The 25,555-nt window shown below is 36.2% G+C and overlaps 1 protein-coding gene across 4 annotated transcripts in view; it reads right to left on the reverse strand.

Moving 5' to 3' along the window:
- The window catches only part of LOC138090497 (complement factor H-like), a 77,513-nt gene that overhangs the window by 7,728 nt on the left and 44,230 nt on the right, over positions 1–25,555 (reverse strand). The window contains exons 9-12 of one of the 4 annotated variants that reach the window (XM_068986119.1): positions 22,121–22,300; positions 16,575–16,758; positions 16,131–16,223; positions 8,784–8,912 (exon numbers count right to left, since the gene is read on the reverse strand). The exons of 1 other annotated variant lie outside the window; for it this stretch is intronic. In XM_068986119.1, coding sequence (XP_068842220.1) covers positions 16,652–16,758; positions 22,121–22,300 — 287 coding nt within the window. In that variant the 3' untranslated portion in view covers positions 8,784–8,912; positions 16,131–16,223; positions 16,575–16,651. Of the gene's footprint in view, positions 1–8,781; positions 8,913–16,130; positions 16,224–16,574; positions 16,759–19,923; positions 20,197–22,120; positions 22,301–25,555 lie in introns of those variants that run through there. 2 more of the 4 variants (XM_068986118.1, XM_068986120.1) reach the window with 2 other exon arrangements.

A 25,555-nucleotide genomic window follows, 5' to 3' on the forward strand; every position in this document is an offset into this window, starting at 1 on the left:
CAGCCTTGACACACTCCTTTCCCAATTTTGAACCAGTTTGTTGTTCCATTCCGGTTCTAACTGTTGCTTCTTTACCTACATACAGGTTTCTCAGGAGGCAGGTAAGGTGGTCAGGTATTCCCATCTCTGTAAGAATTTTCCACAGTTTGTTGTGATCCACACAGTCAAAGACTTTAGTGTAGTCAATGAAGCAGAGTGTTTCTTCAATCCCTTTCCTTTTTCTATGATCCAACAGATGTTGTCAATTTAATTTCTAGTTCTGCTGTCTTTCTAAATTTAGCTTGTACATCTCGAAGTTCTCAGTTCACATATTGTTGAAATTTAGCTTGAAGGATTTTGAGTATTAACTTGCTAGCATGTGAAATGAGCCCAGTTGTGTTGTGGTTGTATGAACATTCTTTGGCATTGTCCTTCTAGAGACTGGAATAAAAACTGACTTTTTCCAGCCCTATAGCCACTGCTGAGTTTTCCAAATTTGCTGGCATATTAAGTGCAGTACTTTCACAGCATCATCTGTTAGCATTTGAAATAGTGCAGCTGGAATCCCATCACCTCCACTAGCTTTGTTTGTAGTGATGCCCACTTGACTTCACACTCCAGGATCTGGCTCTAGGTGACTTGTGGTTATCTGGGTCATTAAGTCCTTTTCTGTATAGCTCTTCTGTATATTCTTGCCTCCTCTTCTTAATACCTTCTGCTTCTCTTAGGGGCATACTGTTTCTGCCCTTTACTGTGCCCATCATTACATGAAATGTTCCCTTGCTCTAATTTTCTTGAAGACATCTCTAGTCTGCCCCATTGTATTGCTTTTCTCTATTTTTTTTGCATTGCTCACTTAACAAGGCTTTCATATCTGTCCTTGCTATTCTTTGGATTCCGCATTCAGATGGGTATATTTTCCCTTTTCTCCTTTGTGTTTTGCTTCTCTTCTTTTTTCATCTCATGTAAGGCCTTCTTAGAAAGCCATTTTGCATTGTTGCATTTCTGCTTCTTGGGGATGGTTTTGCTCACTACCTCCTGTACAAAGTTACAAACCTCCATCCATAGTTCTTCAGGCACTCTCTCAGATCTAATCCCCTAAATATTTTTATCCTTTCTGCTATATAATCATAAAAGACCTGAATGGCCTAGTGGTTTTCCCTGCTTTCTTCAATTCAAGTCTGAATTTCACAATAAGGACCTCATGATCTGAGCCACAGTCAGCTTCCAGTCTTGGTTTTGCCAACTGTATAGAGCTTCTCTATCTTTGACTGCAAAGAATATAGTCATTCTGATTTCAGTACTGACCATCTCGTGATGTTCATGTACAGAATTGTCTCTTGTGTTTTTGAAGAGGGTGTTCAAATTCCTGAAACTTACAGAAAAAAAACTCATCAGCAGCTTCATAGATATGCAATACTTATTTGGGATAAATATTATGCAATACATATTTGGAAAAAAAGATTCAAGCATCAGTGGAAATTTCATTAATGAGCATAGAGCCAAAAACAAGTGAGAACATTTTTCCAAAGCTGGATGAAAATAATTGTCAACTCCAAATTCTATATCTTGTAAAATATCCTTTTGAATTAATGGGAGAAAGAAAGGATTTTCCAAACAAAGCAAAACTGAGAGAATTTGTCTCCAGCAGAACTATACTTAAGAACTTTTCAAAAGAAAGCAAAGTAGAAAAAGAATAGAGATTTTAGAATCGAGTTTTGTGGGTTTTTTTAAAAAGGTAAATATAATAAGAATATGATTTCCCTGGGATTGCTTTGGAAGGAATGATACTCCAGTACTTTGGCCACCTCATGCGAAGAGTTGACTCATTGGAAAAGACTCTGATGCTGGGAGGGATTGGGGCCAGGAGGAGAAGGGGATGACAGAGGATGAGATGGCTGGATGGCATCACTGACTCGACAGACGTGAATCTGAGTGAACTCCGGGAGTTGGTGATGGACAGGGAGGCCTGGCGTGCTGCGATTCATGGGGTCTCAAAGAGTCAGACACGACTGAATGACTGAACTGACTGATGATTTTCCTGCTGATTTTATTATAGTTGTACAAAACTGTCATCTGATATGCTGCTCAATGTATAGAGAGGATACTACAGACATTTATGTCAAAAATGTTCAGAGAACCAATAAGTCTAAATGGAAGTAAGCATTCCACATTTCATCTGAGATGGTAAAATGTCAGCAACAGTAGGGAGTGATAAACTACCTGCTGCTGCTGCTAAGTCACTTCAGTCGTATCCGACTTTGTGCGACCCCAAAGTTGGCAGCCCACAAAGCTCGCCTGTCCCTGGGATTTTCCAAGCAAGAGTACTGGAGTGGGGTGCCATTGCCTTCTCCAGATAAACTACCTATGTGTATCTTAATACCTAGAGAGACTAAAAAAACCATGTAAAGACATATACGCAAAAACAATGCAGATCCAAGTCAAATTATTTTATAATGTTCAAAAATCCACAAGAGAGTCAAGAAAAGAAAAACGTTGAGAATTGAAGGAAACACACACAAAACAGATAAGAAAATTGCAGACTGTCCTTAATAGTTAAGAAGTTTCTCAAAATATAAATGGTCCTAAATACATCAATTAAAAACCTGAAAATGGCAGGGTAGACACCTAAACAAGACTCAGCTGTATTTTGTCTAAAACAAAAGTCACTTCAAACATGAAAATATGTTCAAATGGAGATTGCAAAAATTACACACCAGGCAAAAGTTAACTTGAAAAATTAGAAGTGGCTAATGTACATGGAACAATAGACTGGTTTCAAATAAGAAAAGGCTGTATATTGTCACCCTGCTTATTAAACGTATACGCAGAGTACATCATGAGAAATGCTGGGCTGGAAGAAGCACAAGCTGGAATTAAGATTGCCAGCAGAAATATCAATAACCTCAGATATGCAGATGACACCACCTTTATGGCAGAAAGTGGAGAGGAACTAAAAAGTCTCTTGATGAAAGTGAAATTAGAGAGTGAAAAAATTGGCTTAAAGCTCAACATTCAGAAACCTAAGGTCATGGCATCCGGTCCCATCACTTCATGGCAAATAGATGGGGAAACAGTGGATCAGTGCCAGACTTTATTTTTGGGGGCTCCAAAAATACTGCAAATGGTGATTGCAGCCATGAAATTAAAAGACGCTTACTCCTTGGAAGAAAAGTTATGGCCAATCTAGATAGTATATTGAAAAGCAGAGATATTACTTTGCCAACAAAGGTCCATCAAGTCAAGGCTATGGTTTTTTCAGTGGTCATGTATGGATGTGAAAGGTGGACTGTGAAGAAAGCTGAGTGCCAAAGAATTGATTCTTTTGAACTGTGATGTTGGAGAAGACACTTGAGAGCCCCTTGGACTGCAAGGAGATCCAACTAGTCCATCCTAAAGGAGATCAGTCCTGGGTGTTCATTGGAAGGACTGATCATTCTGAAGCTGAAACTCCAATACTTTGGCCACCTCAGGCAAAGAACTGACTCATTGGAAAAGATGCTGATGCTGGGGTGGGATTGGGGGCAGGAGGAGAACGGGACAACAGAGGATGAGATGGCTGGATGGCATCACCGACTCGATGGACATGAGCTTGAGTAAACTCCAGGAGTTGGGGATGGACTGGGAGGCCTGGCGTGCTGTGATTCATAAGGTCGCAAAGAGTCAGACACAATGAGCGACTGAACTGAAATGAACGAACTGAATCTTGTTTTGGATTCCCATCCTGTCTGATCTCTAAACACTGAAGTGTCCCAGTACCAAGTTCAGACTCTATTTTTATGTGTACACTCATTTCCTGAATGAGTTCAGCTAGTTATTGTTCAGTCACCAAGTCGTGTCTAACACTTTGTGACCCCCCGGACTGCTCACGCCAGGTTTCCAGGTCTCTGACCTCTCCCGGAGTTGCCTAAGTTCATGTCCATTGAATCAGTGATGTCACCCAAACATCTCATCTTCTGTCACCCCCTTCTCTGTTTGCCTTCAACCTTTCCCAGTTTCAGGATGTTTTCCAATGAATCAGCTATTCACATTGAACATAGCTTTACTAGCATGGGAGATGACTGCAATTGTCTGGTGATCTGAACATTGTTTAGCACTGCCCTTCTTGGGAATTGGTGAGGACTGACGTTTTCCACTCCTGTGACTACTGCTGGGTTTCCCAAATTTGCTGACGTACTGAGTATAGCATGGTAGCATCATCCTGTAGGATTTTTAATAGCTCTGCTGGAACGCAGCTAGTAACCTACCTTTAAATATCATCCATAGGTACAGCTGCCCACATCTATGTCAGATTTTGTGATCAGGCCCCAGCTGCTTATTCCATGTCTCAAAGTGGAATTTCTTGGGCTGTTAAATGTAACTATGGTATCTTTGACACACTTATCTTCAGAAAACAACTGATTATCTTAATGTTTTAAGACAGGAAATGTCCCATGATTCAAACTGCTCAAATCTGGTCAACACTGTCATACAATAAACATGTATTCGGACCACAAAAAACTGGATTTTCAGCACTTTTTTTTTTTTTTTTGCAACTAAAAATTATTCCAGAAAGGCTACTTCATCCTAACTTTGATTCAATATATTTTGTTATTATATTCTCTAAATTGGGTGGACACCTTTGCACTGAGGTGGTTTTGTCCAAGTTCCATATAAACATATGACAGCTATCTCCCCAAAAAGGTCATAATTCCCAACGCATTTGTAACATGCTCTCTCACCACTTTGATATCTAGACTTCTGATTTTGTATAATAGCATTTTCCACTTGAGGTGGATTCACACAGGAAACATCTGAATAGAAAGGGAAAAAAGTATCTCTAATCTAATGATTATCATGAACAGCAAGGAGGAAATAGAATGGCAAATATATTCCATAGTTGTTTCAATTCAACAGTTAATCTGTCATGAAAGACTGCTAATTGTCATCGGTTTATATATAAGGTTAAGGGAGAGAAAATAAAGCAATATTTTTCAGCATGAATTAAACTTCTGTATCTTAAATCTCTCCCATATACTTCACTATAAAAGTGATACACAATTTTTAGGGAACTGAAAAAAAAGAGTTTTCCTGGAAATCTCTTTTTGAGGTTAGTAAAATAAAAATTATAAAGTATATAAATTCAAAATGTATTTATAAGCCATAAGCAAAACATAATAAAATATCATTCAACATCAAGATTTGGTTTACATTCCTCCTGTTTATGAGATATAACTTTAGGGCCTTTCAGAATATAAACACAGGAGGTTCTTCTTTAGAGACTTGATCAAGAATTAACACACTCTGAAGAATACTATAGTTGCAAAGAGAAGAAGATTAAAGATTTGAACAGAAAATCTGGAAAAATATTAGAAAAATAAAGTGTAAATTTACAAAACTATACTCTAATTATATTTGGGGGCAAATGCTAAGGACACCACCATCAATGATGTGCATTCCTCACTGTGATTCAGGGGATGAAGAGGCTGTAACTACAAGAGGCTGTAACCATGGGTCATAAACTGAAATATACACAGAATTCCTTGGGGATCATCAAGACATTGTCAGAGTTGCAGCCCCAGAGGTTTAGATTCAACAAGTCTGAGTGAGCCTGTGAATCTGGTTGCATATCTAACAGTTTACAGAATGTGCTGAGAATGCTCTGCCAGGACTGTGCTTTGAGAACTATTGGGCTACAACTCCAAACACTGGGAACACAAGTCCATCCCTTGTTATGTTCGGGCACAAACTGGTTTTGACCTGGCCTAAAAGTAATCTATGTCCATTTAATGATAGTGGAGGCAATTTTCTACACTATATTATTTCAGATACTTATATAAATTTTAATATTTTACCAAAGTACCTCTGCATGCTGGCCTTCCTATCCATTTGCCCTTAATACACTGTATAGTATTAGATCCACCCAACTGATAATATGATAGACACTTAAAAGCCACCTGTTCTCCTGACTTATAGAAATCCTTCTCCCGATCTATGAGTACAGCATCATCAAAGGTGGGCAAGTTAACACAATTTGTGCCTGAACGAAAAAAAGAATATGCATTTGTTTAGTACATCTTTAAAGATTCATAGTGACCACTGATTATATTCCAGAAAATAAATAGTTACATATCAAACCAACGAATATTCTACAGCATTTCTCTTATACCTTGAGACAAATGTCAGAAATCTTGGTTTAGTCACGTTGACCATCTCTATATTATCAAAAATACAACATGGGAATGATGACATTCTAAGAGGTGGAGCTGCATACTTCTCAAATTTAAATTCTCTTCTCCCATGACAGCCCACCTAAATCATGAATGTTTTCTATTTTTGCTTTTATCAAAATATGTTACCTTGAGTTATGTTAAATGTCTTAGAAAACTGCATATTACAAATAAATGATTGACAAATTAACAGCAAATTGAGTAGTGATAAGAGCAGAGTTCAGCCATAGGACAGGAACAGAGACCAGAAATCTGAGATGTATATCAGAGGATGTTCAAGCTCACCCAAGATGATGTGAAAGAGATTGCTCAGTGTTATCAAATTGCCAGCCTCCATTGGATCACAGAGAAAGCAAGGGAATTCCAGAAAAACATCTACTTCTGCTTCATTGACTACACTAAAGCACTTGATGGTGTAGGTCACAACAAACTGTGGAAAGTTCTTGAAGAGATGGGAATACCAGACCACCTTACCTTCCTCCTGAGAAAACCATGCAGGTGAAGAAGTATCAGTTAGATCTGTACATGGCCAATTGACTGGCTCAAAATTGGAAAAAGAGTACTTCAAGGGTGTATATTGTAACCCCGCTTATTTAACTTAAATGCAGAGTACATCATGCAAAATGCCTGGCTGGATGAAGCTCCAGCTGGCATCAAGATTGCGAGGAGAAATACCAATAACCTCAGCTATGCCTCAGATGACACCACCTTAATGGCAGAAAGTAAAGACGGACTAAAGGGCTTCCTGGTGAAGGTGGAAGAAGAGACTGAAAAAGCTGGCTTAAAACTCAACATTCAAAAAATGGAGATCATGGCATCTGGTCCCATCACTTCATGGCAATTAATGGGGAGAAAATGGAAACAGTAACAGACTTCGTTTTCTTGGGCTCTAAAATCTCTGTGAATGGTCACTGCAGCCATGAAATTAAAGATGCTTGCTCCTTGGAAGAAAAGCTATGACAAACCTCAACAGCATATTAAAAAGCAGAGACATCACTTTGCCAACAAAGGTCCACCTAGCCAAAGCTATGACTTTTTCAGCAGTCATGTATGATTTGAGAGTTGGACAGTAAAGAAAAGTCAGGCTGAATTCCAAAGAATTGATACTTTTGAACTATGGTGCTGGAGAAGACTCTTGAGAGTACCTTGGACTGTAAGATCAAAGCAGTCAATCCTAAAAGAAATCAACCCTGAATATTCATTCGAAGGATTGATGCTGAAGCTGAAGCTCCAATACTTTGTTCACCTGATATGAAGAGCCAACATATTGGAAAAGACCCTGATGCTGGGAAAGATTGAGGGAAGGAGGAGAAGGAGACAGCAAATGATGAGATGGTTGAATGGCATCACCAATTCAATGGACATTAGTTTAACCAAACACCAGGAGACAGTGAAGGACAGGGATGCCTAGCTTGCTACAGTCCATAGCGTCGCAAAGAGTCAGAAACGACTGAATGACTGAACTACAACAACAAATCAAACTTTTATTATTTCTAGGGTTATTAATTCTCTACCAGAATTCAGAACTTTTCATAGATACCTTGTTAAATTCTCAAATTACTACTTAATTTCATATTTGGGCCATTTATGCTTTGAATTAAAAGATATTTGTCAGCTTTAGAATAAAAGGAAAAATACTATACTTATGCAATCTTGTGGACGAGACCATTCCCCTCCTAAACATCTTATAGATGCAGGCCCATCAGTTCCAAACCCTTCATCACAGTCATAAGTAACTTCTTCTCCATATTGGTAACTGTCTTTCTTGTGAGATACAGCACCATTCTGAATATAAGGTGGAACTCCACAAGGAAGTCCTGGGAAGAAATGAAAGAATGATTTCATGTTTTGCTAACTTTGAAATTTAATTTGATATACTGGTCAACATATTGGTAGTTTTACTTAACAATAATAAATCATTACACAGGAACATCCATGACATGACAGGAAAGTGCACAAATTTTTCCTAAAATTACCATTCTGGTGTGTGTCCACTTGACCAAGAACTTGAAACTGAAATTACCAACATATGAAGGAAACCATCAGTGCTTTTCTAACCAATCATGAGTAATAAAAGAAAAACCCATTGAGACTCCACACATCATCTTAGGAAAAGTACTATATATTGAAAGAAATTAAAAGGGACATTTTAGGGAAGACATAGGACATTTTTTTGAAACTTAAATAGACAGAAATATAAATAGGTTTACTAATATAGTTAGATTTAGTTTTATTGCACATCCGGTGTTAATTAAAAAAAAAATTGCCAGATTGAAAAGTGATTCTCTATAGAACAAACAATATTATTAATAACAAAAATGATTAATTTTATATGTCAAATTTGATTTAATATATAAATGTATACATTTTATTTTAATACATAAATGACCTATAAATAGATGTTACTTGATGTATTTAGAAATCTAATGGATCGAGTCTCATGACTTTGATGACAATTGATTAGTTTTAATGAATGGTACTGAAAATAGATTTTGGTTTGCCTAGTGTCCTCACCTACACACTGAGGTGGAGAGCTCCACTTTCCCATGTGGCATATTATCACATTATTTTCAGATATCTCGAAGCCTTCTTCACAAGTATAACTTAACTTCGTGCCATGTGCATACAGCTTTTGTTCATGTATTTCTCTCCTTTCTTCTGCAGAGCTAAATGAGTTAATGGTTCCATGGTCTACTTGAGGTGGTTGAGAACATCCAATTTTTTCTATATGAAGTACAGAGGTCAAAGAGTAAAGTACAAATATAATCTTTAAATTTAACATGTTAATACAATCAAATATTACTTTGGATTTTAAAATAAGAATAGAAAGAAAAGAATACTCAGAACAATTTACAGAATTTTAAAACTGACAGATATTTGAAACTTGCAAGCTATTTGCCTCCATAAACACTATGCTACTAACACTTGTTCAATATGCCCCTTCATCCTTTTTAAAATGAATTTCTTATTGAAATGTTGGATGTATAACAGTATGTTAGCTTCAAATGGGCTACAGAATGATTTTACTTTTACATACATTATAAAATGACTAACAATATGTCTAGTAACAATAGTTCCTAACAAATTTATTACAATATTATTAACCATATTCTGTACGGTATATATTACATCCCCCTGGCTTCCTTATTACATAACTGGAGTTTGTACTTCAAAATCCCCAGTATCTATTTTGCCAACCCCCTCCTCCTTTCTTGCAACTCACTAATTTTCTGTATCTGTATGAGCCTGTTTTCCTTTTATTTTGTTTTATTTTTAGATTGCACAAATAAGTGAAATCATGTGGCATTTGTCTTTTTCTATCTGACCTACATCTCTTAGAATAAATACACCCTAGACATATCTACGTTGTTGCAAATGGAAATGTTTCATATTTTATGGCTCGGTCATAGTTCATATAGTGTGTATATATAAAACACCTTCTTTATCTACGTATATATCAGTGGACTCTTTAGGTGGCTTACAAACCTTGATTATTGTGTGTAATGCTACAGTGAACATTGGAGTGCATATATCTTTTTAGATTAATGTTTTTGGTTCCTATGAATAAACACCCAGTAGTGGAATAGCTGAATCATATGGCAGTTCTATTTTTAATTTTTAAAGGAAATTCCACATTCTTTTTCATAGCAACACTGCCAGTTTACAATCCCACCAACAGTGCTCAAATATTCCCTTTTCTCCACATCTTTGACAACACTTGATGTTGTCCTTTTCATGGTAGCCATTATGGCAGGTGTGAAGGGACATCACACTATGGCTGCAATATGTTTTTCCTGGATAGAGTAGTCTTGGCTGCAAGTTTTTTTCCTTTCATTACTTTGTATATGTTGTGCCAGTCCACTGTGACATAAAAAATATTCTTCAGAAGCTGTTGATACTTGTAAGGGTCTCCTTGTAGGTAACTACTGCCTTTCCTCTGGAAGGAGAGGGTGACAGAGGATGACATGGTTGGGTGGCCTCACCATTTCAATGGACATGAACTTGGGCAAACTCTTTTCATACCAGGAAAGCCTGGCATGTTGCAGTCCATGGGCTCACAGTGAGTTGGACATGACTTGGCAACTGAACAACTTTCTTTTAATTAATGTTTAATTTATTTATTTTTAAAAATTTACTTATTTTAATTGGAGGCTAATTACTTTACAATATTGTGGTGGTTTTTGCCATACATTGACACGAATCAGCCATGAGTGTAACCCATCCTGACCCCCCTCCCACCTCCCTACCTATCCCACCCCTCTGGGTTGTCCCAGTGCACCAGATTTGAGTGCCCTGTTTCATGCATTGAACTTGGACTGGTGATCTGTTTCACATATGGTAACATACATGTTTCAATGCTATTCTCTCAAATCATCCCCGCCTCGCCTTCTCCCACAGAGTCTAAAAGTCTATTCTTTGTATCTGTGTCTCTTTTGCTGTCTTGCGTATAGGGTCGTCATGACCATCTTTCTAAATTCCTTATATATGCGTTAATATACTGTATTGGTGTTTTTCTTTCTGACTTATATCACTCTGTATAATAGGCTACAGTTTCCTACACCTCATCAGAACTGATTCCAATGCAATATTTTTAATACCTGAGTATTATTCTGTTGTGCATATGTACCACAACTTTCTTATCCTTTCATCTGCTGATGGATATCTAGGTTGGTTCCATGTCTTAGCTATTGTAAACAGTGCTACGACGAATATTGGGGTACATGTGTCTCTTTCAATTCTGTTTTCTTCAATGGGTATGCCCAGCAGTGGGATTACTGGGTCATATGGCAGATCTGTTTTCAGGGTTTTGTTTTTGTTTTTGTTTTTTTAAGGAATCTCCACACTGTTACTCATAGTCGTTGTAGTAGTTTGCATTCCTACCAACAGTGTAAGAGGGATCCCTTTTCTCCACACCTTCTCCTGCATTAGACTTTTAGATAGCAGCCATTCTGACTGGAATGAGATGGTACCTCACTGTGGTTTTGATTTGTATTTCTCTGACAATGAGTGATGCTTAGCATTTTTTCGTGTGTTTGTTAGTCATCTGTATGTCTTCTTTGGAAAAATGTCTACTTAGTGCTTTGGCCCATTTTTGGATTGGTCGTCTGTTTTTTGGTATTGAGCTGCATGAGTTCTTTATATGGTTTTGAGATTATTTCTTTGTCAGTTGCTTCATTTGCTATTATTTTCTCCCATTCTGAAGGCAGTCACCTTGCTTAGAGTTTTCTTCATTGTGCAAAAGCTTTTACGTTTAATTAGGTCTCATTTGTTTATTTTTGCTTTTATTTCCATTACTCTGTGAGGTGGGTCATAGAGGATCTTGCTGTAATTTATGTCAAAGAGTGTTTTGCCTATGTTTTCCTCGAGGAGTTTTATAGTTTCTGATCTTATGTTTACATCTTAAATCCATTTTGAGTTTACTTTTGTGCATGGTTTTGGAAAGTGTTCTAGTTTCCTTCTTTTACAAATGGTTGACCACCTTTCCCAGAACCATTTGTTAAAGAGATTGTGTTTACTCCATTGTATATTTTTGCCTCCTTTGTCAAAGATAAGGTGTTCACAGGTGCATGGATTTATCTCTGGGCTTTCTATTTTGTTCAATTGATCTGTATTTCTGGCTTTGTACCAGTACAATACTATCTTGATGACTGTATCTTTGTAGTACAGTCTGAAGTCAGGCAGGTTGATTCCTCCAGTTCCATTCTTATTTCTCAAGATTTCTTTGGCTATTTGAGGGTTTTTTTGGATTTCCATACAAATTGTGAAGTTATTTGTTCTAGTTCTGTGAAAAAAAAAATGTTGTTGGCGCTTGATAGGGCTTGCACTGAATCTATAGATTGCTTTGAGTAGTATACTCATTTTCAGTATATTGATTCTTCTGATCCATGAACATGGTATATTTCTCCATCTGTTTGTCTCATCTTTAATTTCCTTCATCAGTGTTTTATAGCTTTCCATGTATAGGTATTTTGTTTCTTTAGGTAGATTTATTCCTAAGTATTTTATTCATTTCATCACAGTGGTGAATGTGATTGTTTCCTTAATTTCTCTTTCTGTTTTCTCATTGTTAGTGTATAAGAATGCAAGGGATTTCTGGGTATTAATTTTATATCCTGCAAATTTACTATATTCATTGATTAGCTCTAGTAATTTTCTCATGGTGTCTTTAACGTTTTCTATGTAGAGGATCATGTCATCTGCAAACAATGAGAGTTTTACTTTTTCTTTTCCAATCTGGAGTCCTTTATTTCCTTTTCTTCTCTGAGTGCTGTGGATAAAACTTCCAAGACTATGTTGAATAGTAGTGGTGAGAGTGAGCACTCTTGTCCTGTTCCTCATTTTAGGGGAAATGATTTCAATTTTTTGTCATTGAGGATAATGTCTGCTGTGGGTTTATCATATATGGCTTTTATTATGTTGAGGTATGTTCCTTCTCTGCCTTCTTTCTGGAAGTTTTTTATCATAAATGGATGTTGAGTTTTGTTAAAGTCTTTCTCTGCATCTATTGAGATAATCATACGGGGTTTTTTCCTTCAGTTTGTTAATGTGGTGTATGACATTGATTGATTTGTGAATATTGAGGAATCCTTGCATCCTTGAGATAAAGCCCACTTGGTCATGATGTATGATCTTTTTAATATGTTGTTGGATTCTATTGGCTAGAATTTTGTTAAAGATTTTGGCATGTATGTTCATCAGTGATATTGGCCTTTAGTGTTCTTTTTCTGTGGCATCTTTGTCTGGTTTTGGAATTAAGGTGATGTTGGCCTCACAGAATGAGTTTGGGAGTTTACCTTCCTCTGTATTTCTCTGGAAGGGTTTGAGTAGGATAGGTGTTGAAAAGAAAAGTGAAAGTGAAGTTGTTCAATTGTGTCCGACTCTTTGTGATCCCATGGACTGTAGCCTACCAGGCTTCTCCATCTGTGGGGATTTTCTAGGCAGGAGTATTGGAGTGCATTGCCATTTCCTTCTCCAAGGGATCTTCCCTACCCAGGGATTGAATGTGGGTCTACCACATTGCAGGCAGATGCCTAACTCTCTGAGCCACCAGGGAAGGATCAGTGTTAGCTTGTCTCTAAATTTTTGATAAATTCACCTATGAAGCCATCTGGTCCTGGGCTTTTGTTGGGAAATTTTTGATTCCAGTTTCCATTTCCAGGTTTGTGATGGGCCTGTTAAGATTTTCTCTTTCTTCCTGGTTTATTTCAAAAGGTTATACTTTTCTCGGAGTTCATCCATTTCTTCCAAGTTGTCTATTTTATTGGCATATAGTTGCTGATAGTAGTCTCTTATGATCCTTTGTATTTCTGTGTTGCCTGCTCTGATTTCTCCATTTTCATTTCTAATTTTATGATTTGATTCTTCTCCCTTTTTTTCTTGATGAGTCTGGCTAATGGTTTGTCTATTTTATTTATCTTCTCAAAGAACCAGCTTTTAGTTTTGTTAATTTTTGCTATAGTCTCCTTTGTATCTTCTTCATTTATTTCTACCCTAATTTTTATGATTTCCTTCCTTATACTTAACCTGGGGTTCTTCTTTATCTAGTTGCTTTAGGTGTAAAGTTATGTTATTTATTTTTCTCTTGTTTCTTGAGGTAAGCTTGTAAAGCTATGAACCTCCCCCTTAGCACTCTTTTTACTGATTCCCATATGTCTTCAGTTGCTGTGTTTTCATTTTCATTTGTTTCTATACATATTTTTATTTCCTTTTTGATTTCTTCCATTATTTTGTTAGTGATTAAGAATCGTGTCATTTAACCTCCATATGTTTGTATTTTTAATAGTTTCTTTTTCCTGTAGTTGACATCTAATCTTACCACATGATGATCAGAAAAGATCTCTGAAAGGATTTCAATTTTTTTTTAATTTACCAAGGCTAGATTTATGGCCCAGGATGTGATGTATCCTGGAGAATGGCCCTTGTGCACTTGAGAAAAAGGTGAAATGCACAGTTTGGGGATGAAATGTCCTATAGATATCAATTAGGTCTACCTGGTCCATTGTATCATTTAAAGTTTGTGTTTCCTTGCTAATTTTCTGTTTGGATGACATGTACATATGTGTGAGTCAGGTATTAAAATCTCCCACTCTTAATGTGTTATTATTCATTTCTCCTTTCATACTTGTTGTCATTTGCCTTATGTATTGAGCTCCTATGTTGGGTGCATATATATATACACACACATATATACATATATATACATAATTGTTATATCTTCTTTGTGGATTGATCCTTTGATCTTTAGGTAGTGCCTTTCTTTATCTCTTTTCACGGCCTTTATTTCAAAGTCTATTTTATCTGATATGAGTATTGCTACTCCCGCTTTCTTTTGGTCTCCATTTGCATGAAATATCTTTTTCCAACCCTTCACTTTCAGTCTGTATGTGTCCCTTGTTTTCAGGTGGGTCTCTTTTAGACAGCATATGCAGGGGTCTTGTTTTTGTATCCATTCAGCCAGTCTTTGTCTTTTGGTTGGGGCATTCAACCCATTTACATTTAAGGTAATTATTGATAAGTATGATCACATTCCCGTTTACTCTGGAACAATAACATTATTAATTTTTTTTCCTTTAAATGGTAATGTGTCCTGGTGTGGACCTCTTCAGGTTCATCTCTTTTGGGGACTGTCTGATTTTGAGACCTGAATGTCTCCTTCCTTCCCCAGGTTAGAAAAGTTTAGCTATTATTTCTTCAAGTAAGTCTCTGTCTCTCTCTATTTTAGATCCCCATAATGAGAATGGTACTGATGTTGTCCCAGATGTCTGTTAACCTATCCTCATTTTATAAATTCTTTTTTCATTTTCCTATGCTGTTTGGGAAGTTTCCACTACCCTGTCTTCCAGATCTCTGATCCATTCTTCTGAATCCTCTAAACTACTATTGATTTTCTCTAGTGCATTTTTTTCGTTTCAGCTGTTGTAATCTTCAGTACTGCCTAGTCCTTCTTTATATTTTCTTATTCTTAAAATTCTGTTTTCATACATTCTTCTCTAGAGTCCACTGAACATCTTTATGGTCATTACTTTGAATGCTTTATTGGGTGGGTAGATTGCTTATCTTAACTTTGTTTAGTGACTTTTTAAAGATTTTGTTTTATTCCTTCATTTGGAATGCATTTCTCTGTCTCCTGATTTTACCTAACTCTGTGTTTATTTCTAAGAGTTAGGTGTATTCCTGATCTTAGAGAAGTGGTCTTATGCAGAAGTCTATGGGGTCCAACAGAATGGTCTCCTCTGTAGGATCTGTGCAGCAGATCTAGATGATATAGGGGTGCCCTTCTGTTGTGTCAATGCCAACTACTCTGGGTGCACTAGTAGGCAAGGGTCCCACCTCCTCCCCAGGTGGCTGACAGACTGTGCCTCATGTGGTGGCTGCCAGCCCACTCATAGGCAGGATGAAGTGTTGATGGAGCTGGCTTCAGGGCCTAAGCATACTTGAGCTGGTGATATCACACCCAAGAGCAGGGTGAGATGCAGGTGTAGCAGCTGTGGAGCCCAGTGGAGTCTGGGGTGGGTTGGTGTTGTCATGCTGGTGAGTTGTTAAGCCTCTGGTGCTAGTAAGCTATGTACGTGTGTGTTAGGGAGAACTCTAAAGTGGTACTTGTCTCTCATGATGGCTGGTACCAGTATCTATGATCCCAATTGTCTCCTATCTCTCTAGAAGTTTCACAAAGATAAACAAATTAGTCTAACCCAAGCCTCTTTCCCACTGATGCCTCTTCACTGGGACACAGAGTATGTGAGATTTTGTATGCATTTAAAGAACAGAAGAAGCTCTGTTTCCTAAAGCCCTCTGGCTTTCTTGTGCACAAGTTACTCTGGACTTCTAAGTCAGAATTTCTGGGGCTTATTTTTCAGGACTCCCAGGTTGGGTAGCCCAGTTGTCCATTCATTCTTGTCTTTTGATTATTAGGAATAAAATTTCTGTAAACATAAAATGTACCTGTTATTTGCACAGTAGCCCAAGGAGTTTGTCTGCGTTTCACATCAGAAGTGAAAGAGTGTTCATCAGTTCATAAACTGAAACTGTGATTTACTGTTTCAAGACAAATTGGAAGAGACAGAGAGGACTTCATCTTGCTGATCCATACAAAGATTGTGTGCATGCTCAGTCACTTAGTCATGTCCAATTCTTTGTGACCCAGTGGACTCTAGCCCACCAGGTTCCTCTGTCCATGGATTTTCCCAGGCAAGAACACTGGAGTGGGTTGCCACCCTCCTCCCCAGGGGATCTTCCCCATCCAGGGATCAAACCTGTATCTTCTGCATCTCTTGCATTGCAAGATGTTTCCTTATCTCTGAGCCACCGTGGAAGGATACAAAGCTTAGGGGAGTATTAATCTTCTTTAAAGAATATTTTAAACAAACTTATGCATGCACTGCTTACCAATACAACGTGGGATTGACTGCCATTTCCCATCCTTGCACACAATTTCTTCTGCATCTTGAATTAAATAATTTTCTTTACATAGAATTGATATTTTTTCCTCCATCCTGATATTTCACTGTAGTTGTCATATCTTGAGCATTGGGAATCTGAGGTGGAGGTGGGCATGTTTGTATTTGTGCTTCTGAAAATATTAAAATTAGATTTCTTGATTAAAAAGCATAAGGCCAAATATTAAAGGAAAATTTTTCAGTAAACAGAAAGCTCTAAAGTTATATCATAAATGATCAAATTATATGATACTCTAGTTTTACTCTTAAACATGTTAGTACTTCAATATATGACATTTGGTTCATTGTCTCATGATCTTAGTTTCTTCCTTTTATTCGTCCTGTGCTCAATCTTGCATGATTTATGTAAAAGTGATTTTATTTTTTTTTCTAACCTTTAGGATGCCCTAATTGAATTGCTCACTCAGTTATAGGTGCTGAGGAAAAACTGTTATCAGGGTCTTTTTTTTTTTTTTTTTAGCAGATATTCATGATCAGATATTTTGGAATTGGATTGAAGCCCTCGCAATTTTTTTTTTTTTTTTACCATGGGAGTTGATTAGCCAGATGAGAAACTACATTTAGTTAATAACCTATTAATTTGATGCTGATTCTTGAACAAGGTAAGAGTTAGATATATTCAGTGGGATTTAGAGTGTATTGTTTACAGTTCAGTACTCTCCTGGAGGTACAATTCACTAGCTTGCCTGCACTGTTCAATGATATATACACAGATGAATGAAACTTCTTTAACGGATTAGCTCGGCTTTTTCTACATGACCAGAGGGTATAAAAGATCCCTCTGTGAACTGTGTCTGAGTCCATCAAATGGAGATACCTCAAATATCCAATTCATAATCTGAAGACAAAGCCTGTTCTGCTCAACTGAGGGAAGACTGCGTGAATACACCTGGAAGAATTTGGAGCCTTCTATGACTCCTTGGTTTTGCTTTCTCCCGTCATACTTCATTTCTTTTTCATTAGAAATACTATGCAAATACAGGCTGGAAACTCATAAGTCCTTTCAGGGATCCAACATTTTGGATTAAATTCAGGGAAATATTTGACTGAATACACTTTATTCATCATTAGTAATATCATCAGATTTTCTATTCTGATCTAAGTCCATAGGAGCATTTTGTGTTCTGTGTCGTGCTTAATCACTCAGTTATGTTAGACTCTTTGTGACCCCATGGACTACAATCTGCCAGGCTCCTCTGTAAATGGGGATTCTGGATTCTCCAGGCAAGAACACTGGAGTGGGTTGCCTTACGCTCCTCCAGTGGATCTTCCCAACACAGGAATCGAACCGAGGTCTCCTGCAACTCGGGTGGATTCTTTATCATCAGAGCCACCAGGGAAGACTTGGAATATTTTATGTTTCATCAAAAATATTTTTCATTTCTGTTTTAACTATTTTGACATTTTTATCAATGCATTTTCAAGAATTTATTTTTTTATATCTGATGTTTAAACATTTTTGTCCTAATAATTTTAATTTCTTAAAAGTCTTACAAAAGTTAGTCTATACACTACATTTCCTCATAAACTGAATATTTTGCAAATCAGCTATTTATACTTTTTAGCTTATTATAAAAATTTACATTTTAATTTTAGTGTTTTTTTTTCCTTCTATGTTCTTTGGATGTATGTTCTTTTCTAGATTCTAGATTGTACTACCTATTACTTAAGTCCTTTTTTTGTAAAGCAAGTTTTAATCTATACATATCTTTGTTTTTTGCTGTATACCATAGATTCCAAAATATATAGTTTTCATTTTACTTAATCTAACATATTTTCTGTCAGTAAATCAGAGAAAAAAATTTTTTTTAATTTTCAAGTTTTGTGATATGGGTGAATAAGTTAGCTTATGAATAGCTAGCTTTCTTTTAATTTACAATTTGCTTTTAATTTATAGAGAATAATTTGAGTACACATTACATGAAATTGATTAGGAATTCTTTTATCACATGAAAATAATCTGGTGTTTTAAATTAATTATCTATATTTCAATAAATTAATGTGGACTTCCCAAGAAGCCATAGTATGAAAACTATGAAGACCTATTTTATAAATATTAAAAAGGTAATTCACAAAGACTAAGCCATTATAAATATATAATGTATCAAAGAATATATCAGAATACATGAAGCAAAGATGGGCAGAACTGAAAGAATAGACAAATCCACACCCCTTTTTAGCAATTCTGAGAGCCTTCCTACTCTGATGGATAGAACAACCAGAAAAAGCTATTTTAAGACACAGGTACATTTTAGAACACTATGAACAATGTTAACCTGATCTAGAAACTACAATACGCATATGCTTTATATGAAATGGAAACATCACAAAGACAGACAATATGCTGTGCAAAAAGAATAAAATTCAAAATATTAAAAATTTACAAAGTGTGTTCTATGACAAGGGAATTTGATTGGAAATCTGTAAGAATAAATTATCTATGTAATCACCGATGATAATCATCAAATTGTGTACAGTAAATATACGCAGCTCTCTAGATAAAAATCATACCACATATTACTGTAATGGAAACTGAATTATTTAGAAAACCATAAACATGTGAGAATTAAGCAACACATTTCTAAACAACTGTTACATCAAAGAAGCCACTAGGAAGATTAGAAAATATTTCACATACAGTTAATTGAAAATAAAATTGATATATATTTATAAATTTTTGAGGCACAGGTTAAAGCAACGCTTAGAAGTGAACAAGGGTAGTTTTACACAGGAAAGCAATACTTAGAAGTAAAAAAAAAAGGTAGTTTTACAGGTTTAGATTTAAAAAGCAGGATGATTTGAACCAACATTTTCATTTTATATCTTAAAAAATGAGAGAGTAAAATTAAAATGAGGCGATCAGAAAAAAGGAAAATTAAGTCCACAAGAGAGAAAAAATAGGAAAGATTAATAAAAAAGAGAAAACAGAAAATTAAGAAAGTTAAAAATCATGAATATTAACAAGGTAAAAATTAGACAAGAGAGGAAATGGAAGAAGCTGAGTGTGTTTAAAATGTTCATTTGAAAATGATAATTTTGAAAAACAAAACTTAATTCACAAAATAAAGGAGGGAACAACTCTCAATACCAAAAATGAAAGAGGTGATATTACCAAATATACTATAGGATTAGAAGAAAAATAGAATGTTAAGTGACTATTAGAAATTATTTTCCATCAATCAATTTCATAAGTTAGGTAAAATAGAGATATTTCTTGAAAAATGCAACTTTCACACAGTGATAAGACAATGTAGAAAATGTGAATAGCATACTCCCTATTAAAGAAACTGAATTCTTCATCAAGGGAATTTTTCGAAGAAACACTGCATATCAGATCTCACGTGTGCTCAGCCGTGTCCAACTCTCTGCAAACCTATGGACTGCAGCCTGCCAGGCTTCTCTGTCCATGGGATTCTCCAGGCAAGAATACTGGAGTGGGTAGCCATTCCCTTCTCCAGGGAATCTTCACTACTCAGGGATTGAACCCAGGTCTCCTGAATTGAAGGCAGATTCTTTACTGTCTGAGCCCCCAGGGGAGCCTACTGGTATGTCTGGAAAAATTGAAGCAGAAATAAATAGAGACATATCATGTTTATGAATTCAAAATTCAATATGGTAAAGAAGCCAATTGTCCACAATTCGTTTCTCATTGCAAAGTTATCCCATTTGATATACAACCCAATATTTTATCAAAATTTGTAAGTTTCCCCTGAAATTTCTATGTTCAAAACCAAAATAACTAAAGTTATATTGAGTGAGAAGAACATACTTGGAGACTATTATCAGACTTTCAGCCTGCTAAAAAGATAGTTATAAAGGTAATTTGGCAGCAGTGAAGAAGTTAAATGACTAAATAGAAAGTTCAAAAATAAATCAACACTTTCATAGTTAACTGATTTTTCACTTCAACGGCTTTTCCACGCATATTCTTAAAATAATTGACAATCCACCCATAAAAAATCAATTCGTACTTTATGCAATCCTCAAATGTTAACATGAGACAGATAACATACTTAAATATACTCACATAAAATTACAAAGCTTCTAGAAGAAACTGTAGAACATATGTACTTCACTGTCTGTAAATGTTACTTGTTTCCTTAAAGATGCAGTTGTGTAGCAAGCTCTTTTAATTTTTTAATTGCTACTAATTTAGAATAATTTATAAACATGAATTCCTTGAAATTTTTTGGAAAGTCCTTCATCATATGAAATAATAATTTGTTTTAATTTAACTATATTTAATAAGCTAATATAGACTTCCAGACAAGGTGCATGACAAATATTAAGAAATATTTTATAATTATAAAAAAGTTAATTCACAAGGACCAAGCAATCATAAATATATAATAATTAATATACAATGCTGTGCTTAGCCACTCAGTCATGTCGCACTCTTTGTGATCCCATGGTCTGCAACCTGGCAGGCTCCTCTGTCCCTGGGGCTTCTCCAGGCAAGAATACTGGAGTGGGTTGCCTCCATCGGATCTTCACAACACAGGGATTGAACCCAGGTCCTCCTCACTGCAAGAAGATTGTAGACTGATCTACCAGGGAAATTCAAGAATCCTGGAGTGGGCAGCCTAATTCTTCTCTAGGAGATATTCCTGATCTAGAAATTCAATTGGGGTCTCCTGTGTGGCAGGCGGATTCTTTACCAGCTCAACTACCACGGAAGCCCATAATATACAATGTACACTATGTATTGTCATGGCAGTTATTTAGAAGCTTGTTGTTTAATCCCCAAATAGTTATGCTTTTGTAAATAATTTATTCTCCATTAATACAGCTTTATTGTTGTATGATTTTTATATAGGGATCTTTATAAAAGGATGAATTATGAGGTTGAATATTAGACAGTAGATCTGATTTTCTATTGATTTGAAGCTTCTTTCTAGATATTCTAGGCTTGTAGAAATTGGTAAACATATTGAGGATAGGGAGTCAAGATGTCATAGAGTCAGAGAAGAGAAACAGATATGAAAAGTGGAAAACTGAAATGAACCTATTCAATTGGAATTCATCATGTAAACATGACTCAAGACTTTTCAAGACAGTTAAACAAATAGAGAAATTGGTGGCTAGATAGATAAATAAATATATATAAATTGATACAAAGATTGATACGTATAGATACGCCAATAAATGCATAATAGTCCAGCATAAGCATAAGTACATTTATGTGTAATACACAAAGTCAGAAACAATGGCTTTCCCGTAGAAATGAGCACACCTACAGCCCAGATGTTAATTTAAAGTCACAAAGTCTCTGAGTAGTTTGTCATATAACTGACTAGGGCACATTATATAATTAATATTTAGACACAGTATTTTGATTAGCTTCTAAATTACCTTGCAGATGGAAAATATTTGGAATTGTAAATAGCTAAATTTCCTTGAAGAAGACAAAGATACTACTTTTACAAGTTAGAGAGATATAGAATACATTTTTTAGAACATTATAGACGAGATTACCTTCTTTGCAGTCTACTTTAGGATCCCATTCTCCATTTATACAGATTGAGTGTTTGTGTTCTGATTTTCCTCGACATCGGTAACTTTTGTTGGTGTTATGGTCATATTCAATCATATGTGCTGGTTTTCCCACAGGTGGAAATAATGTTGACCCTTTACACTTCTTAAGTTCATCTGTTGCTATAAAATGAAAACATTCTCTTGAAAAGACTAATTCTAAAGAACCAAATAGCTAAGTATGGCAAAACCAATACAATATTGTAAAGTAAAAAACAAATAAATAATTTTTAAAAATAGCTATAGAGTGAATAAAATAATGATGTTAGAATTTATGCCTACAAATTCCACCAGCCAAGTTCTTGCTGATCAAATTGCATGAGATGTAAAATTATACATGAGCTTGCGTCCAGTTTTTGAATTTTCAGAGAAAATACCCATCGTAAAGATTTCTGCCTTTTTAACTAGAATACTTTTTGATGATCTACATAGTGAATAGTTATCACATGAATAAATTTGGTCCCAAACTTGAAATCTGTGCAAATGTTCATATGATTTTCTTGCTGACCTTAAGCATCTCTGCATTATTTTTAATTCACATTCTTAAAACAATAAAATAAAAACAATTTTCTGTGGACAAAGCATACCAAGTTGCTAATTTATATTTGTTTTTTTAAGAAATGTAATGAAACATAATAATAAAACTACATCCAAGGTGTTTTGTATAGAATCTTAACTTTTAAGCAAATCTTTTACCTGACACCAAAAATAAACAACACTTGAAATAAGAAGATGGGTACTTAAGCCACTTTGGAGAACAGTGTGGAGATTCCTTAAAAAATTGCAAATAGAACTACCTTATGACCCAGCAATCCCACTGCTGGGCATACACACCAAGGAAACCAGAATTGAAAGAGACACATGTACCCCAATGTTCATCGAAGCACTGTTTATAATAGCCAGGACATGGAAACAACCTAGATGTCCATCAGCAGATGAATGGATAAGAAAGCTGTGGTACATATACACAATGGAGTATTACTCAGCCGTTAAAAAGAATATGTTTGAATCAGTTCTGATGAGATGGATGAAATTGGAGCCGATTATACAGAGTGAAGTAAGCCAGAAAGAAAAACACCAATACAGTATACTAACACATATATATGGAATTTAGAAAGATGGCAATGACGACCCTGTATGCAAGACAGCAAAAAAGACACAGATGTGTATAATGGACTTTTGGACTCAGAGGGAGAGGGTGAGGGTGTGATGATTTGGGAGAATGGCATTGTAACATGTATACTATCATGTAAGAATCGAATCGCCAGTCTATGTCTGACGCAGGATACAGCATGCTTGGGGCTGGTGCACGAGGATGACCCAGAGAGATGTTATGGGGAGGGAGGTGGGAGGGGGGTTCATGTTTGGGAACGCATGTACACCCGTGGTGGATTCATGTCAATGTATGGCAAAACCAATACAGTATTGTAAAGTAAAATAAAGTAAAAATAAGAATTAAAAAAAAAAAAAAGAAGAAGATGGGTACTTAAAGTAACAACCTATCTTGTATAAACACTTAGTCTTTGAGCCACTATGTTATATATCAGATCATTCTATAATCCAATATAAAGCCATGATAACTTTTCCTAGCTCCAGGATAAGTTAAATATGGACTAAAAAATATATATATATATATACACACATACACACACCTATTTCATAAATTCAGTGCAGGTGGAAGTTCTTTTTGAACTTGACAATATATCCGTATAGGTCTTTGGCAGTATATGTTAATGATTTGTTAATGATAAAATTTAAGTGAAATAAATAAAATAAGGAAAAGTCAAGTAGGCAGTCAAAGAAAAGTGATGATTTAAAAATGAAACTGAAAAATAAAATAATAAACTGAATTGAAAACACACTAGAGGCTTGAGAATTAGCCTTGTTTTTAAGATTTGTTCAGGGTGTAGAAGGACATAAAACCAGTAGTATTCTTCAAGGAATGGTGGCCAAAGGAAGATGTATACTCAAAAGGAGAAATAGTGGCTGCAGGCCTCATCCTATGATGGACTGGTTTCTGGAAGGAAAGCAGACTTATTTTATGAGGAGAAAACAAGCATAGTAGGAAGAAAGACAAGCTAGATTAGACAGAGTTACACAATAAACCTTGAGAGAAGAAAACTGGAATAAGGTCTATTATAGCAAAGGGGGACTATATTAAACTGATTACAGGTAGAGGATTAACCCTTGCAAGGAAAACTCTGAGGTTAGAAGAGTAATAACCGAACCAAACATTTTGGCATTAGGTAGAATGAAAAGTCAAATGAGGTGAGGTCATTTGAGAAGATAGAAGAGGACAAAGATGAGGTTTGGTCTTGAAGAACTGCCTATACCTGGGACAGGAATGTGTTCATGAAAACGCAGGGATTAATAAGCAAAAAAATTACTATGTACCTAAATAAACTCCTACTGAATGTCTCCCATCTGTCAACTGGCCTTTTGAGTATGGGTCTTTCGACATACTGTTGGCAAAGAAAACAGTCAGTCCCTGCCCTCACTCAGGGCCCTAGCCTAAGTCCTACCTTCTTCTTGGAATAATTAATGACCAGAAATATAATGAGTTAATAGGCCTGGGCGTCCAGGCCTCTCTTTGAATGCAGAGCCCAGGAAAACCCCAGGAAAAAGTCTATTCCAAGAGAAAAAAATGAAAGAAGGCAGCTAACATTGATTCTGCTGGTCAGTCATCAAAGACTTGGTCATCCAAAACTCAGTATGAGTCTCTTACAGGGAAATGTGTCAGGGCAGGTTCCTGGGCCCACCCCAAGTGCCTCCCATGACAGAGTTACCTACTAATAGGGAGGGCTTGAGCCCACCCTCCCCAGCACAGTAACTTCTCTTTGCAGAATTTGAAACAGATAGAGAAATATTCATTAGTAGAAGCTTGACAGAGGCAAGACTCCTACACAAATGTATCAAATGGATGTTTTCCTCCTCAACTATAATTCCTGATTTCAAATGTTCTAAAAGAAAGAGTGTCATATAAAAGCAAAAATGGCATTTCTGCAATGATAGTTGTATTTTCCTGGTAACTAGTTCAGTTCGGTTCAACTTAGTCACTCAGTCGTGTCTGACTCTTTGTGACCCCATGAATCGCAGCACGCCAGGCCTCCCTGTCCATCACCAACTCCTGGAGTTCACTCAGACTCACGTGTAAGAAAAACCCAAGTAAGATGATAGGAGTTGCAAGAGGGCAGACACACTGGAACCATAATCACAGAAAACTAGTCAATCTAATCACACTAGGACCACAGCCTTGTCTAACTCAATGAAACTAAGCCATGCCCGTAGGGCCACCCAAGATGGGGGGATCATGGTGGAGAGGTCTGACACAATGTGGTCCACTGGAGAAGGGAATGGCAAACCACTTCAGTATTCTTG

The sequence above is a fragment of the Capricornis sumatraensis genome, chromosome 14 (assembly GCF_032405125.1).
Source record: "Capricornis sumatraensis isolate serow.1 chromosome 14, serow.2, whole genome shotgun sequence".
NCBI lineage: Eukaryota > Metazoa > Chordata > Mammalia > Artiodactyla > Bovidae > Capricornis > Capricornis sumatraensis.